The following is a 17931-nucleotide window of genomic DNA, read 5'->3' as shown; positions in this document are numbered from 1 at the left end:
GCCTCATGTGTTTGATATCGCCTTTGGCGTATGTATTTGGCTATATTTATTGATTTGTGTATATATTTGCATTGTTATTTCTCTCCTTGTGCGTGCGTATACCGCTATTGCGGTTCCAGGATCTACGACAATAACGGTTTCATTTTCTTCCCGACTCCGGAGCTGGGCCTCTCTGGCCCACTCCTTGTTCCCTTATTAGTTTTCTTGGAGCGCGTGTTGCCCCACTAGGCCCCGTTCTCTCCCTTCCTTCGCTGCTTGACCCGCGGCCGCCTGAGGAGTGGTCCGCGATTACGAGGGACTTAGCCCCCCCCTCAGGGAAGGAGGCGTGTGACGGAGCCCTTTGGGGCCCAACGTACGCCTTCAGGGACGTGCGCGCGTCAGTGTACGCACGCAACCCTTCTTTAGTACCTACACGACGCTCTGCCCCCGGCTGAAGTGGGGAATCACGCTGTTTGGCCAGAAGCCGAGGGGCTGTGTTTCGACGTTCAAGCAGCGCTCTCATTGCTTTTGCATCGAAGCTCGGAATATTGACCCTTACTTCCCAGTGAGTGAGGAAGCGGGACAAATTTATTCCCTCCACCGGTCGACGATCTGGACTTATTCGACGGACATTTGACTAGTATTCCCGGCTCCTGCGCCTGGCACTTCCCCTGATTGACGCCCTTGCCTGGGCTGGACACTTCGCTTCCCTCTGGGGACTTGAGTGGAATTGGACGATTACTTTCGATTATGGCAGACACGGAATTCTGCGAAGAGGAGGGTACTGCGTGTGGTTACCAGGGCAATGAGGAGTACTATGAATATGAGTCCATAGACGACCTCATTGAGAAAAAACTGGACGCTAAACTTGAGAAGGCCCTCTCCTCGGCCCTGCTCCCACTGGCCAGGCCAAGAAATTAGAGCTGTTGGTCCCTGGTAAGCCCTTTCCTCTCCGTGACCAGGACCGGGTCCGCCCTCCCCCACCTAAGAAGGCGGCTTCCGACTCTGCCTGGCCCCACTCCCAGTCCTATGACAAATTATATAATTCTAAGGAGTCCGCAGGCGACAAGACCTTCCCATCCCGTCCTACCCCCTCCACCCCCCTCAGGATACCACTACGGACACTGGCACTGATACGGACTCCTCAGATGCTGCCCGCGCAATCGCACCAAGAAACTGAAGCATGCTTCTCCTGTCCACCCTTCCCCCTTTTCTTTTGACTCTTCCGACATTGTGCACCCTAGGTCCTCTGATTGGGTTCCCCCCCCCTGCAGTGGCGGACTACCTGCAGACTCACCTCTGTAAAGGCTTTGACAAAGAGGTGAGAGCCCGCCTTAAGTCCGAGTGCCCCCGTCCTGACCTGGCCCACAAGGTGGCCGTTACCCCGGACATTGACACTTCCATGACTACGTTCCTCAAGAAATACAAGAAAGACCCGAAGAAAGGGATTGATCACACGCTCAGAGTGTGCCAGGATAAGGTCCTTGACTTTTCAGGGCCGTTGGCCAAGATCTTGGAACTGGCCCTCCAAGCCCAAGAGACGGGGGATGCCATCCACCCTGAAGTCCTAGCGGGCTGGGCGCAACGTGCCATCTGCATGCTGGGGAATGCTAATTGTGCTTTAGCTTCCGAAAGAAGGAAGTCAGTCTTGCTCCGAATTGATCCTCAGTTGGTAGAGTTGGCTTCATCGGAGCCTGGTCCTTTGGCGGAAGGACAGTTGTTTGGCGACAACTTTGTGAAAGATATTGCAAAATTTGTTAACAGTTTCGCTTCCCTGGATAAATCCCAAGCCTCCTTGAAAAGGGTCTTGCATCAGGTCTCCAATAGGGCCGGCCGTGTCAGAGGACGCTCGACCGGCCGCTGTTCGAACACCAGTCCTCAACGAGGATACACCCCTAGGATTGGCAGAGGATACACGCAAGAGCCGGACCAGGCCGGTTTCTACCCTTCCAGATCCCGCGGTTTCAGAGGCCACTATAATCGAGGGGTCAACAGGGGTTACAAGAACTTCGACAATCAATCCTCTGGTAAGTCCCATGTGTCCCTTGGCTTTTTTAGGGGGCAGGTTGCGTCATTTTGTGATGAATTGGACGAGTCTCACTTCAGATGCTTGGGTCCTGCAGACCGTCCAAGGCTACCAAATAGAGATGTTGGAATGTCCCCTTCAACCCTTTCCCCCTCATCCTCTCCTTTTTTCCCGTCTAGAACAGAGTTTTATCGACTCAGAACTGGAAGAATTGTTAGCCAAAAGTGCTATTGCTATAGGACCCTTCATTCCCGAAGGGTTTTGCAGCAATGTCTTCTTAGTTCAGAAGAAGGGAGGCGGTCAACGCCTGGTTTTAAATTTAAAAGCCTTCAATCCCTACGTCACTTATCGGCACTTCAAGATGGAGGGTATCCATCTGTTACGGGGCCTTCTTTTGGAAAACGACTGGATGGTCCGTCTAGATTTGAAAGATGCCTATCTAACAGTCCCCATCTGCCCCTCTCATCAGAAATTCTTGCAGTTTCCTTGGAAAGGGCATTGGTACCGGTACAAAGTGCTCCCCTTTGGTCTGTCCTCAGCCCCTTGGGTATTCACCAAGCTCCTCAAACCTGTGATCTCTTGCCTCCGAGAGATGGGAGTGCGCCTCATCATCTATCTAGACGACATGCTCATTCTAGCCCAAGATCGGTCCCTTCTTCTCTCCCACCTGGAGTGGACGACGTCCCTCCTACAAAATCTGGGGTTCGTCATCAACACCAAGAAGTCGGTGATGATACCGAACCAGCAGATGGAGTTCTTAGGCTTCCTGATAGACTCTGTGTCAGCTCAACTTCTTCTCCCTCATCACAAGATCAGGTCCATCAAGAGGGAAATTCTTTCCACCTTGACCAAGGAGAAGATCTCCTTACGAGTGCTGGCGAGGATTGTGGGCCTCCTGGCTTTGTCCATCCAGGCCATTTTCCCGGGACCCCTGCATTACAGAGCCCTGCAGAGACTAAAAATCTTTTATCTACAGAGAAGAGAAGGTTTCACTACGACCACCTTATTCCTCTTTCCCCCGAAGCCCGAGAGGAGCTTCAGTGGTGGCTGGATCACATGTCGGCGTGGAATGGCCGAGCGATCTTCGGCGCTGCCCCAGATGTAGTTATCGAATCAGACGCCAGTCAATGGGGCTGGGGCGCTCGCTGTGGAGACTTTACCACAGGCGGACGGTGGTCAGCGGACGAGCTCTCTCTACACATAAACTGCCTGGAGTTGCTAGCAGGGTCCTTTGCCATCAGGTCTGTCTCACCGCTGAAGAGCAATTGTTGTATACTCCTTCGAATGGACAATGTCTCAGCGGTGAGATACATCAATCGATTAGGAGGGACGAAGTCTCGTATGTTGGTTCACATTGCGAAGGAATTTTGGCACTTTTGCCTGGTTCGCAAGATCTCTGTGGTGGCGGAATACCTTCCGGGGAAATTCAATCAGGCGGCGGATTGCGGATTGGAATTCCAGATTTCTTCGGGATTTTAGCGACTGGAGGCTCCATCCGTTGCTGTTTGCTCAGATCATGATTATGCGAGGCCCTTGTCAGATGGACCTGTTTGCCTCTCGCCTCAATGCCCATCTTCCCCTGTTTTACAGTTGGAGACCGGATCCGATGGCGATGGGAACGGACGCGTTCCTTCACCATTGGGGGCAACGGAGGAATTATGCTTTTCCCCCGTTTGCACTGATTCCGAGAGTGGCGGCCTTGGTGCGCCGGCAGAAAGCGACGGTAGTGTTGGTGACTCCGTTTTGGTCGACTCAGTCGTGGTTTCCCACACTGCTGGAGTTGTCTGTGGACCTTCCCTTCCGGCTACCGGTATTCCCGACGCTTCTGCAGGACCCAGTGGGCGCTTGCCACCCCTTAATCCTGCAGAACCAGTTGACCTTAATGGTGTGGACGCTATCCGGAGACATGAACGCCTTGCAGGCCTTTCACGAGAAGCTTCCAGCTTTATGCAACAAGCTTGGGCTCCTTCCACCCGGAAACGATACTCTGCATCTTGGAAGAAATGGGTGGGTTGGTGCCTTCCAAAACAGGTGGATCCCATGGGATCAAATGTGACTGATGTATTGAACTTCTTTTCTGAATGTGCCGCTTCAGGTCTGGCCTACAGGTCAGTTAATAATTTCAGGTCTGCTATTTCTGCTGGTCATGATCACATCGATTGGAAGCCTGTGGGGATGCATCCCTTGGTTTGTAAGTTGCTCAAAGGAGTTCGGGTGGCAAACCCTCCTCGACCCATATATTCCACACTTTGGGATGTGACTAAAGTTCTTTCACTGTTGGAAACCTGGCCCGATAATGTTGATTTATCCTTGAAGCAGCTTTCTACTAAGCTCACTATGTTACTATGTCTTATATCATGTCGCAGAGTTTCAGATGTTAGAGCCTTAGATTTAGCTGGTAGAATGTTTTCTCCTCAAGGTGCCTCCTTTGTTATCACTCAACGAACTAATACCATGTCACGCTCAGAGGAGTATCCCGCTTTCCTGCATAATAACAAACTGTGTGTGTTGCAATGCCTCAAATGTTATGAAGAGCGTACTATGGCACACAGGGCTGATCCTTTAGGCCAGTTGTTAATCTCTGTTCAGAAGCCCTTCAAGCCAGTTGCTGCGGCTACATTAGCCAGATGGGTTAGATGGATTTTGTCAGAAGCTGGCATCTGTGTATGGCGCTCATCCAGCTAGAGGTGCAATGGCTTCTAAAGCCTATTTACTATGTTCTCGTTTAGAGGAGGCGGCTCATTGGTCTTCAGATTCAATGTTTAAAGTGTTTTATTATAAACCTATTCCTCGTGTTTCTGATGCTGTGATTGATGAGCTTTGAACCAGCATAATCAGAAGCCTCCGGTCCTGCCATAGAATACAACATTTTCTAGCTATCGCGACAAGAATTTTAGATTCTATTAAGGACACGGAGGCGAGGATTATCCCACCCGTTGGGACAGTTAGGTAACTGTAAAGTTGTTTGAAATGATGTTGTTTAACAACTTTTTACCCACCCTATGAGAAATTATAGTTTGTGGGTTCCCTTTTTTCTCAAACTTCTTTTTCTGTTTCAGGAAATGATTCCAACAAGAGTTGAGTGCCTTCGTTGGATTGTATGGCTGTCACTTCCTGGCGGAAGATGCTCTTCGTGTTTATGGATTATTCTCCGTTGAGAATTCCTAAGGAACTGTTTTCTCCGTTGAGAGTTAAATACTTTTTCAATATGACAAGACTGTTCGCGCAAAGAAAGAGGAGGCCAATTTAGTGTCTCTGTACTTTATATGCTTGTTACTACTGTGATTGGTTATGATTATTGGAGGCGTGGTTCAAAGCCTCAAGTGTAATGTTGTTTTTTATCATTGTAGTTTTACTTTCATTGGCTGCTGTTTGTGCAGTAAAGAAATGAGAAAGCATAATCCTCGCCTCCGTGTCCTTAATAGAATCTAAAATTCTTGTGGCGATAGCTAGAAAATGTTGTCTCTGATGAGTGTAACAATAGTTTAGTTGGGTATGGTTTTGTAACAGTGTTGGGGTCACAACTCCTTCTCTTCCTTACAAGCTGGTGATAGATTGTTATTGTCTGTATCTGACTGCTCACCCCTTGGCCTCTTTCAGCTGGGAGCAGGTGGTGGACTTGACATACCCCGTACATCTGCGAGGGAAATCTCGGATCATGCAGCAGGATGAAAATGCAGTGAGGAAGCTTCAGTAAGTGCATGTGCAGTGAAGAAGCTTAAGTTCGGTTCGGTCTAAGAGAAGGATTTGCTTTCTTCTTCGTAAATGTGTTTTGTTTCCCTACTCAAAAGACTGACCTCTGCCCCTTCCACCCACTACGTTTCAGTTATACTGCTCCTTCTGCTGCCAGGACAAGCTCCAATCTGCTGGAGCGGCAGGGAAGAATTTGGGGGAATGTCATCAGCTTCTTGAACCCTTGCCCATTTGATTTGTTTGTGGGGGTAGGAGGGTAGGCAAAAAAAGATTGGAAGGATATTTCAGAAAGACTCTAGTAGAGGGGCGCTGTGACCACTGAAACAATTTTTCACCTACTGTCTCCTGGGGCACTGTCTGCAGTCTTTTACTTTACCACCAGCTCAGGTACATCATTCACTTGTTATTTTCTACCTTTAGACTCTAAATATTTGGGATAAAGTAATAAAAGGTTGTGAAATAGCAACATTTTCGTATAAACTAGGATTCTGCATTCACAAAAGCAGAGTTGTCAATTGACCTCATAAGAGCAGGAGGACTGTTTCCCTGTGTCCCTCTTTCTTCCTTCCTCCTTGGTCTCGGTCTCTGAGGTTTCCTCCCCTGTGTCCTGTCTCGCTCCTTAAAAGTTGCACTTATAGTGTGCAAAACATGGATTTGTCCACAACAGCCATCTGAATGATACCCATTACCATGCGGTTGGCCCTTTCCACAATACTATTTCCCTGCGGGTTATAGAGAGATGTCCTTGCATGTACAACCCCGCAAGATTTTAAGTAAGTAGTCATTTCCGTTGAAATAAGTTGTAAGCCATTGTCAGTAATTACATATGAGAATACAACAGTATCACCCTACTTCTTCACTGTAAATCCAATCTACAACGTGTACAAGTTAAGACCAGTGCTAAATTTGTGAAAAAATACGTGCTGGAGTCCAATGTTTTGCTCAAAAGTTGCGCTAGGTGCTATAAAATGTCATGAGATCCTAATACCAGGGCTGCTAATTCACACTTACATCATGTGCCTCTTACAACCACTACTAAGCACTCCCTGCCCCTGTATCTTACTCCTTGCTTTCTCTCTTTGCCACAAGTGTTCTGTCTTCCAACCTCCTCTTTCTTTCCACTTGGTATTTTTTTGAAGTCCTCAAAAATGAGTACCAGCTGTCCAGCAGACCCCGCCTCCAATTATACAAATTGTATGCATTTATTGAAAGAAGATCAGGACATGTACAACACAGGAGTGGTGTTAGAAAAGGTGCCGATGTAAGTGGGGTCAAGGGTGTAAGTGTGCGAAATGGAGGTGAGACTGGAGAAAGCAATGAGGAAAAGGGAAAAACAGTACGGAAAACAAGCATTGGAAATGCAATAGGTCTCGCACCATTAGAGTTAGTGCTTTTAGAATTGTTTATGGGTTTTTTTTGTAAATGTTTAGCATTTTTGTTTCCTGTAGCCAATGCTAAAGTATTACAAATAAAAAAAGCCATAAACATTTCTAAAAGCTCTAACTGAAATGGTCTGAGAACTATTGCACTGTGTGAGGGTGAGGGTGAGTGTGAGTGAGGGTGAGTGTGAGTGAGGGTGAGTGTGAGTGAGGGTGAGGGTGAGTGAGGGTGAGTGAGGGTGAGGGTGAGTGAGGGTGAGGGGGTGAGGTGTTGAGGGTGAGTGAGGGTGAGTGAGGGTGAGTGAGGTGTTGAGGGTGAGTGAGGGTGAGGGTGAGTGAGGGGTTTTGGGTGAGTGAGGGTGAGGGGGAGTAGTTGAGGCTGAGTGAGAGTGAGGGTGAGTGAGGGGTTGAGGGTGAGTGAGTGAGGGTGAGGGGTTGAGGGTGAGTGAGGGTGAGGGTGAGTGAGGGTGAGGGGTTGAGGGTGAGTGAGGATGAGTGAGAGTGAGGGTGAGTGAGGGGTTGAGGGTGAGGGGTTGAGGGTGAGTGAGGGGTTGAGGGTGAGTGAGGGTGGGTGAGGGTGAGGGGTTGAGGGGGAGGGGTCGAGGGGGAGGGGTTGAGGGTGAGTGAGGGTGAGTGAGTGAGAGTGAGGGGTTGAGGGTGAGTGAGTGAGGGTGAGGGGTTGAGGGTGGGTGAGTGAGGGTGAGGGTTTGAGGGTGAGGGGTTGAGGGTGAGTGAGTGAGGGTGAGGGGTTGAGGGTGAGGGGTTGGCGATTCTAAGGTGGCCCCTTACTGCAAAACTGGTTGCGGAAATCCTGGTGCATGAGCTGGACTGCTGCTGGGGCGCATTGGTGCTGTTACAAGGGTGTAAGTGCAGCAAAATCACCCGATTGAGCGCTGGGCGCTGCGCATCTAAAATGACGGCAGCGCACTGAGGGGGAGACTTCCACCGGCTGCGGCAACGGGAGATGTGCACTCTGTTTGTGAGCGGCTGGGAGGCGATTCGGCGTGCAGACTCACAGCGGAAAACTGCGGAGGCGGCAGTCCTGGGGGAGGAGTCTGGAGGGCGAGATCGCCTTAACCTTCCTGTGGTGCACTACGCTCCCAAGATGGCAGTTATGGGATGCGGGCGGAGGCCTGATGCCGGCGAAGGTGAGAGGCAGACCGAGGCGGTGAGGCGAGGAGGTGCTGAATGCTGGAGTGGCCGCTGGGACACGCACCTTGCGCCCTGACCTACAGCATTGAGAGGTGAGGTGGCAGCGCTGTACCGATCCTGCTACGCAGCAACAATGGTGTGGAGGCACCGAGGACGGAGGCTGACTGGTGGCTGTGAGCACTGTGTGAGGGTGAGGGTGAGTGTGAGTGAGGGTGAGTGAGGGTGAGGGTGAGTGAGGGTGAGTGAGGGTGAGTGAGGGTTAGTGAGGGTGAGGGGTTGAGGGTGAGGTGTTGAGGGTGAGTGAGGGTGAGTGAGGTGTTGAGGGTGAGTGGGGGTGAGGGTGAGTGAGGGGTTTTGGGTGAGTGAGGGTGAGGGGGAGTAGTTGAGGCTGAGTGAGAGTGAGGGTGAGTGAGGGGTTGAGGGTGAGGGGTTGAGGGTGAGTGAGTGAGGGTGAGGGGTTGAGGGTGAGTGAGGGTGAGGGTGAGTGAGGGTGAGGGGTTGACGGTGAGTGAGAGTGAGGGTGAGTGAGGGGTTGAGGGTGAGTGAGGGGTTGAGGGTGAGTGAGGCGTTGAGGGTGAGTGAGGGGTTGAGGGTGAGTGAGGGTGAGTGAGGGTGAGGGTGAGGGGTTGAGGGGGAGGGGGAGGGGTTGAGGGTGAGTGAGGGTGAGTGAGTGAGAGTGAGGAAGGAAAACGAGAAACCTGTGCGTGTTTGTGGGGCGAGGAGTTACACCAAAAAGCGAGGCACTTTTTAGCCAGAGGTTCACCACAGGCTGCTGCCAGGATGCTGCGCGTGCTTCTGCTGAGAGGATTGCTGCTGGGGCTCTGCTGGATTGCGACGAGGGCTTCCCCCACCCCGGGGACTGAGGGGCAGGGCTCGGTCACCGACTGCCCGTCCTGCGCCCTGGGCAGGCTGGAGAAGGCGGCTCCCTCCTCACAGGCGGACATGGTGGAGGCTGTCAAGAAGCACATCCTGAGCATGCTGCACATGCGGAGCCGGCCCAACATCACCCAGCCCGTGCCCAAGGCGGCCCTGCTCAACGCCATCAAGAAGCTGCACGTGGGCAAGGTGGGCCAGGACGGCTATGTGGAGATAGAGGACGACGTCGGGCGCCGGGCGGAGAGGAGCGAGCTGCTGGAGCAGACCTCGGAGATCATCACCTTCGCAGAGGCAGGTAGGTGGCCGCAGCCCCCTGGTCCCGGCCGGGCGCGAGCGCATGCACTGTGCCACATTCAGGAGCAGACTTGGGACCAGGCGTGAAGGGGGAGGCTGACCGGACAGGCGTGCAGAGAAAGGGTGACAGTGTCGGCGAGGACGCAGTGGCTGACAGGGACTGAGGTACGAACACTCTTGACCCTTTTTACCCTAAAGACGGGCAGGTGATGTGCACACATACGCTTTGCAATGCGGATAGCAGAATTGATGAAGTAGAGCGCCACCCCCATAGGCATCTTACATTTTAGAGTTATGTAGTTGTGCAAATACATAGGTCACGCTAGGCAGCAGCTGTACTGGCATCTCTCGTGTATGCGCGCCCTGAGGCAGCCGATTCCGTCAGGCGGCGCTGAAAAGCGGGTGGCAGCAGGTAGTTTAATGCGGCAAGGGTGAATTGTTAAAATCCTAACGCTTCAGACTAGGTGCCCATCAGCAGCACCCTTCATATGGTGAGACAGCGTCACACATTTGCATCTTGAGGCACTGCACAGACAACAAGCGCTGGCAAAGTTCCTTGCCGAAAACGTGCAGGCGAGGTGCGACACGGCAGGACGGAAGGAAGAGAGGGGAGGGGGAGGAGAAATGCGACACGGCGGGAGGGGGCGGAGGGGTAAACAAAGACGGACGTGCACGCGCCCGTGACTTTTAAGGTCAATGCGCATGCGCATAAGCTTAATGCGCATGCGCATTGACCTTAAAACTCACGGGCACTGCAAGGAATCGCCACGATTCCTTGCAGTGCAGATAAAGTGTGGATAACTCGCAATAGTCTCGCTTTGCTCGATGCGCATGCGCATCGGCAACAGGCGAGACCTAAAAAGTCTGTGAAAGGGAATCACAGAGAGATGGAATGAGTACTGAAGCTAAAGAAGCATAAATGGAGAGAGACAAAATAGCTTTAGAGAAGACAGGTTAAACAGGAGAGTTTTATTTTTTACCCCTGAAAGATCAATAAGGATTCAGAGCATATTAGCTCAACTGGTGAGGAGTTCCATTTCGTGGTTACTGGACTGGAGAATGTTTGTGAGACTGCTGCTGTCCTAGCATTAAATCTGTAAGATTATCGGGTGTGATTTTGAAAACTGCTCAGATTCTTGGTATCTTCTGGCCTTTTGGTTCTAGAGAGTAGCTACATAGGTTATTGAGGGTTAGTATCCTGTGAGTAAAGCAAGCCAATTTATATTTTGTCATAAAACTGGAGCCATTGAAGGTCTTTGACGGCAGAGGATCATATGTATGAGTTTTTTGTGCTTCGATCATTTTGGCCGCCGTAGGGGAGGAAGGTCTCACTTCCTCACATCTCACTAAAAATCATGCACAACCAGGGCGTCCTACTGTAGTCCTCAGATGCTGGCTGTTAAGTCACACACTTTATCCACAGACACAATGCACAACAGTTCTTTTGACTGCTGCGAGGGCTTACAGTGCAGGGTACACCGTTCCTATCACAGATCAGGCATGATATAAGATACTTACCACTTGAAGGGCTCACGATTCAAAAATACGCATCACACTTATGACTTTTCTGGTTCTGGGTCCAAATGTCTGGAATGCAGTTGGAGATGCGAGAGATCCAGGCTTATCCTCTGTTCCTGAAGACTCCGATATCCCATCTCTTTTGCTGACTCGTTTGGTCTTCTAAGTACCAAAATGCCCTGGAGTGAAATTGGGCTGCATAAATACATAACCAGTAATCTAGTGGATGAATATTCTAAAGGAACCAACATCACTTTATCCCTGGTTGAAAAATTCACCATCTCGGAATGCACAAGCAAACATCCTGAAATCGCCTTTTCATGTTATTCCCCCAGGATATAGAATATTGTCCTGACAAACTTCCGGCTCTGACCTTCTCTTCTCTACTTGAGAGAGAAGCTCAAAACACAGCTCTTAAAAGTGCAAGTCATACAGGCCAGCTCCTAAGCAAGGATTGTAAGAGCACTGCACAAAGTAGAAGTTTTTTAAGTGGGGCATTTTTCGGTCTTTTTTGGCTTTTCCTCTTTCTCTGGTTGCCATTTAAGGCGGGGCACAAGCCAGCTGCCAATAAGTCCCTTATTGTAGCCACGACATTGGTTGGATATGAAGCTAGAGCCTGCCACCCAGAACTATGTTATTCTCCAACTTAGTTCACGAGTCACAGTTTTGCTTTGAACATGCATACACACAGTAACAAATGTATCTTGATGCACGATTTAGCATTTATTAATTTAAATTTCTACTTCTGCACTCTCCTACGTTTTATCAGTGCCCTTTACATTGAACCAGCTGTGGAGCCAGGATGCCAAGGTTACATTAACAGCCTCAGGCTAGCATTAGGCTGAGAACCGAGAAGGGGGAATGCTTCCAATACTGAGAAGATCCTTTACAGTCATATTGTGCAACTCCTGTTACCTTAGAGTGGCAGAGAAGGAAAATTCACTCAGAGGATCCTTTATACTGTGAATTCCTATTACCTCAGAGTGGCAGAGAAGGAAAAATCACTGAGAGGATCCTCTACAGTCATACTGTGCAAATCATATTACCTTAGAATGAAAATTTGGGTAGTATCCATGTAAAACCCTTCTGGGTCTATTTGTTGTGGAACAGGAAGGAGAGTGTGGGGAAAGTGGTGAGTGAGGTGGACAGAGCAAGATAAGGAGAGGACGGTGAGTGGAAAGAGGAACTTAGAGGTACCAAAAGAACATATTTTAGCAGAGCTGTGAAAGTGGAGAGCAGAGGCTTGAGGGAGCTAGCATTATGAATGTTTGGTTTAGTGGGGCCAGAAGTCTAGAGCGTTGAGAGGAAGAAAGATGCAGCACAATGAAGAGTAGAGGTTTGATGGAATGAGATATAGGACAGAAATGAGACAGAGGGAAAGTCAGGGACAATTAGGTGATCTGGAATTCTAGGTGTTGGATAGATTTGAGTTGAAAGAAGAAAAAAAGGAAGAAGATAAAGGGTCTGTGTTCTGCTTGGCAATTGATGAATTAGTTGAATAGAAAAGTGTTCAGTTTTTTGCAAAATATCAATAGGTCATCTTGGCATCTCGTTTCTACTGGAAGTGAGTTCCAAAAAACGGGGATGCTCCAGAAAGGTATGGGAGTTGTGAGTGTGGTTTTAGACCTTTAGATTCAAGTCAGAGAATGTCTTTAGTTCTAAGTTGTTTGTTTCTTAATACATTTTAAAGATGGAGCGTAGGTAATCTAGCTGGTTTTAATTTGATATCTAGTGCAAACAGATATAGCTCTCTCACAATAGGAGCAATGTGGTAAAATGTTCTAATTCCTTACAAAAACTGTACCGCCTAATGAAGGACAGAGGTGAAAGAGGAAAGTTTAGCTAAGAACTGGAATGGCATGGTTAGCAAAAAATACAATGGATTTAGGCCCAGATCTTTGTACCGGGGTGAATGTACGACATTGTTCTGCATTTTGTCCATCAACTGTTGTTTTTGCATTTGTCACCCTGAGTGGGACGGGTATGCCCAGACGTGGGTCCTGTGCTCTCCATGCCACTGGAGTCGAACTATCCTGGCTGAAGAAGGCTGAAAGCCCAAAACCGGTCTTAGGATGCTTGTTTCCAGTCCGCGTAGGACCTGGCCTGGCAGTTCGGGCTAGAGTGTTCCCATTGGGTGCAGTGTCAAGACTGATTTGCATATGGCTGGTTCCAAACTGGAATGGCATAGTGAGCAAAAAAAGATGGATTTTTAGGACCAGATCTTTGTACTGGGGTGAATGTATGACATTGTTCTGCAACCTGTCCATCAAATGTTGTTTTTGCATTAGCTAAGGATTAAAGCGGTCAATATTTAGCTTACTAAGCCATTATGTGTTACATTTGTGCTCTTGGTTTTCCTAAAGAAGAATACATTCAGTTTACTTGGGTCTGAATCCGAGGAACTGTGATGCCATCTAGTGAGTGAGTCTCTCAAGGCATACATTTATGTTTGAATATCTTTGATGGAGTAGATTACCTTGTAGATCAATGTGTTGTTGGACATATTGGTGTTTCATTACTCTCGCCTCCTCCACCAGGATCTTCAGTGGTTCCATGCAGACATTGAGCTGCAAAGAGGCTAATATGGAGCCCTCAAGAACATTGCAAGTGGAGGCTATTGGGGTGATGGTAGCTGGACCCATTTTGCCCAGCCAATTATGGTTAGGGAAAAAGGAGGACGCTTCCACAGAGACACATGCTTGTTTTCTAAGATCTTGATGATGGCTGTGATGGTCAATGATGCCAAAGGCTGCAGATAAATCAAGAAGAATAAGGAGGAAGGTACCACCTTTTATGATGATACTGTGTGTACCATCAAGAATTTGAAGGAAAGCTGTTTCGGTGCTGCATCCCTAATGCAAGCCAGATTTGTTTGGGGCTATGAGACCGTGCTTGCTATGTGAGAGGACAGTTGTATGCCAAGCATTTCCATCCAGTTCTTTATAACTTTGTCCAGCCGAGGGCAGTAAGTGATTGGTCTATGGTTTGTGAGGTTGCTTGGATCTTCCTCTATTTTTTAAATATTTGGGTAACTAGGCTAGTCTTTAGTCTGTCCGGAAGATGTCTTATTTAAAGATGTGTTTAGTAGGTGCTCAAAATCTTTTTGAAGGGCTGAAAGTTCTTTTATGGTAGAGGTTGGGATGGGATCATTGTCCTGTGAGGTAGAATTTGATATATATTTTTTTGATGTTGAGCAGGATATCTTCTGTGATTTTTTCAGATTCAGGCAATTTGTCCAATGTTTGGGAGAGCAAGGTAATGGCAATGTTTTTTTTAAATTTAGTTCACTTTAATTTCTCAGGGTTCTACTTTGTTGAGGAAAAGATGTTGAATTTCTTCTAATTTTTAGTTGGTTTAAATTAGATTAGATTTGTTTAAAGGATTCGGTGTATTTTTGACTATTTGGAAAATCTTTTGGTTTTGTTAAGAGAGGTGTTTTTTTTTTTTTGAGGTACAGAGCTTTAGAATTTACTATAATATACCCTGTTGATATTACACCCTATGGGTCTAAAGGACCGAGATTGAGTTTTGACCGATCTTAATTTTCTGCCTAATTCATTTAATTTTTTTGGGTTTCAGTAATAACTTTGGGGGTGCGGGTGTTTTGGACGTTTTTCCTGAGTTTATATTGTGTTACTTTGTTAATTGCCTGAGTTGTGGCTTTAAAATAAACTAAGAAAGTTGAGTTGTTTCTCTTTGTACCTTGAAGGTTTGTTTTTGTTGCGGTTATAGTAAGCATGTCATTGTCTTCAGAGGCAAGTGTGAAGTATCTTCTCGAGATTGCTTCTGAAAAGGGCTATAACGTTTTACAGAGATTGTCAGTGTTAAATGACATTGTTATGTTGGCATGATCAAATCAATTCTCTTCTGTTGGTTTGCTGCAGATTACCGTGACCTGGTCTGTGACTTCTAGCTCTAATAAATTGGCTTTGGTATGGGCAGGAAATGTAATTAGTTAGGCCCAAGAGTTTTTAAAATGTTTTGAAGTTAGTAGAATGGGGAATCTATTGAGTACTTTCATTCGATGTTAAAGTCACCCAAGTATATATATTTGACCTACAGAGATTGTTAGGTTCCATAGTTTGAGAATTAAATAAGTAAGTCTTTATTCTTTCTAGGTGGGTGTTGGATGATTTGAAGAAGAATTTTCTCAATGGGAATAGGATTTCCTGCCCGTCTTTAGTGATTCAAAAGAATTGAACCAGCAAATTTAGATTTTTTTTTCTCATGAAGGAGATCTGATGTTGTTGTGCATTCTCCCCTATAATGATTTGTGTCATAATTTTTTATTGGAGTTCAAAGATAGGCAATTTCATAGGGGCCCAGTCTTCTCTGATTAAAATAAACAAAGGAGGAACTAGCTTGAGAGAGAGTATTAGCCATGTTTATGTAACGAATCTGAAGTCTAATTTGACCTTCTGGATTTCATTAGAAATAAAAATCAAATATTGTGATATGCATTGGACGATCTACAGGTCTGTAGTGCATGGTTAACAGAATTCAGAGTCTTTTTTTAGGGGTTTTACTTGGTGTATCTTGATACCTAACCTGACCCTAGTCTGCGAAGATCGCTCCAAACGCCGCGCGGCTCCCCCTGAGTGAGCCCGGTCTCCCTGCCTGCCCCGCTCGGTCGCCACTGCCCTTGTGGCATAGGTTTTTCTTCTTCTTGTCACTGTCATTCCCTGTGCTGGTTTTTTCATCTGCCTTGTGCCCTGATCTGTAATTTTCGTTACTTGTCGTCCCCTGTGCTTGTTGTGCTGTTTTTTTTGCTTCCTTGTGCCCCTGTTGTGTGCTCTTAGCTCCCTGCCCTCTTGTGACCGCTTTCCCGCCAGTACCCCCTTTCCGCTCCCTGCCGCTGCTCTCCTGCGGCCCGCCCCCTTCTTCCTCTGTACCCGATCCCCGCGTCACCCCGCTCCCGCCTCCCAGCTGCTCCTCCCTCCCACCGCACCACCTATGGCGAAGTCCACGCGTACCCGCAGCGGGCACGCCGATTGTGCGCCGAAGGCACGCTAAAGGCAGGCCCATCTGCGTCTGTCCGCGCCTGGACCGCGCCCAGCATCAGGACCCCTGGTCCTCACCGATGCCAGCGCACCCGACAAACCTATGACGCCGCCACCCTCCACGACCTCAACGCCGACCGAAACACCGCCTGCTACCAAGCCACCCCGAGGCGCACACACGGACCCTTCACCTGCCAAGCCTGCCGATTCACCTGCCTCCGAACCTGCACCGCACCCGCCAAGCCGAGCACAAGCAACAACCACCTGAGGTGCATCCTGCTCAACACCCGCTCCGTCCACAGGCACGCCGTCGAACTCTGGAACCTCCTCGACACCACATCACCGGACGTCGCCTTCCTCACAGAAACCTGGATCAACGCCTCCTCAGCCCCCGACATCGCCATAGCCATTCCGGATGGCTACAAGAATACCCGGAGGTACCGCATCAACCAAACCGGAGGAGGCATTGCCATCATCCACAGAAACACCATCCGCATTATGACCAACTCCGACGACACCCTCACCGCCGCCGAACACCTTCTCTTCCAGATCCACACAGACCCCAAGACCACCCTCAGAGGCACCCTCATCTACAGACCCCCGGGACCACGCACACAATTCAGCGAAGCCATCGCAGACTTCTTCAGTCCACACACCCTCACCTCCGCCGACTACATCCTCCTAGGGGACCTCAACTTCCACCTGGAGAACAACAAGGACCGCAACACCGCCACCCTGCTGGACAACCTCGCTAACCTCCGACTCAAGCAACTGGTGAACACCCCCACCCACTACGCCCGGCACACGCTCGACCCCATCTTCTCCTCCAGCAATTACATCTCCTTCAGCCACTCAACCGGACTACACTGGACAGACCACAGCTGCGTCCACTTCAACTTCAGGGAAACCACAACCCACCACCATCCGCAACAGGTTCCCCACAGAAGCTGGAGCAAGATCACCGCCGACCAGCTCGCCACCACCCTCAGCCAGAACCCACCCACCAACACGACGGACCCCGACGAAGCAGCCCGCCCACAACCTCACACAGTGGCTCACCGACTGCGCCAACATACTCGCGCCACTGAAGAACCCTCCCAGCACACCCGGCAGCAGGAAAGCCTCGTGGTTTACCAACGACCTCAATAACTCCAAGATAAACTGCCGCACCCTCGAGAAAGCCTGACGCCACGACCAGACAGCAGAACACATGACCGCCCTCAAGAACGCCACCCGCAAACACCACCAGCTGATCCGCATCACCAAGAAGACAGCATTCAAAGAAAGACTGGACAACAACATCCACAACAGCAAGGAACTCTTCAGCATCGCCAAAGAGCTCTCAAATCCCAGCGCCTGCAACAACGACATCACTCCCTCGCAAGACCTCTGCGACTCTCTCGCCTCGTTTTTCCACCGCAAGATCGCCAACATACACAACAGCTTCGGCGCACAAACTACGCATCCTACCGCCGAACCAGCGCCCCACCACCGCCCTCTGCACCTGGACCCCTGTCAGCACCGAAGACACCACCCGCATGATGAACACCATCCACTCCGGCTCCCCTACTGACCCCTGCCCACACCACATCTTCAACAAAGCTGAGACCATCATCGCACCCCAACTCCGGACCATCATCAATAGCTCCTTCGCATCCGCCACCTTCCCGGAGAGCTGGAAACATGCAGAGCTGAGCGCCCTCCTCAAGAAACCCACCGCGGACCCCACAGACCTGAAGAACTTCCGCCCCATCTCGCTCCTCCCCTTTCCAGCCAAAGTCATCGAGAAGACTGCCAACAGACAACTCTCCGCCTTTCTCGAGACCAACGGATCCCTCGACCCCTCACAGTCCGGCTTCCAAGCAAACTACTGTTTTAAGAATACAAGGGAACCCACTAAGGGCCTTCGGACCATGGGTTAAGTAATTTATTACAGAGAACAAGGGTCCGAAGGAGTTACAGTATGGCGAGAGGATAATAATATAGACTACAATCAGTACTATATAGTTTCAAC

The 17931-nt window shown here is 49.2% G+C and overlaps 1 protein-coding gene across 1 annotated transcript in view; it reads left to right on the top strand.

Annotated features, from left to right (window-relative positions):
- LOC147746889 (E3 ubiquitin-protein ligase HECTD3-like) overlaps window positions 1-17931 on the top strand; it is a 523212-nt gene that overhangs the window by 64180 nt on the left and 441101 nt on the right. Inside the window, exon 3 of the mRNA XM_086952298.1 lies at window positions 5606-5698. Within this exon, the coding sequence (XP_086808424.1) occupies window positions 5606-5698 (93 nt within the window). The remainder of the gene's footprint in view (window positions 1-5605; window positions 5699-17931) is intronic.

This window comes from Lissotriton vulgaris, chromosome 1_1 (genome assembly GCF_964263255.1).
Source record: "Lissotriton vulgaris chromosome 1_1, aLisVul1.2, whole genome shotgun sequence".
NCBI lineage: Eukaryota > Metazoa > Chordata > Amphibia > Caudata > Salamandridae > Lissotriton > Lissotriton vulgaris.
This window is presented reverse-complemented; position numbering and strand designations above follow the sequence as displayed.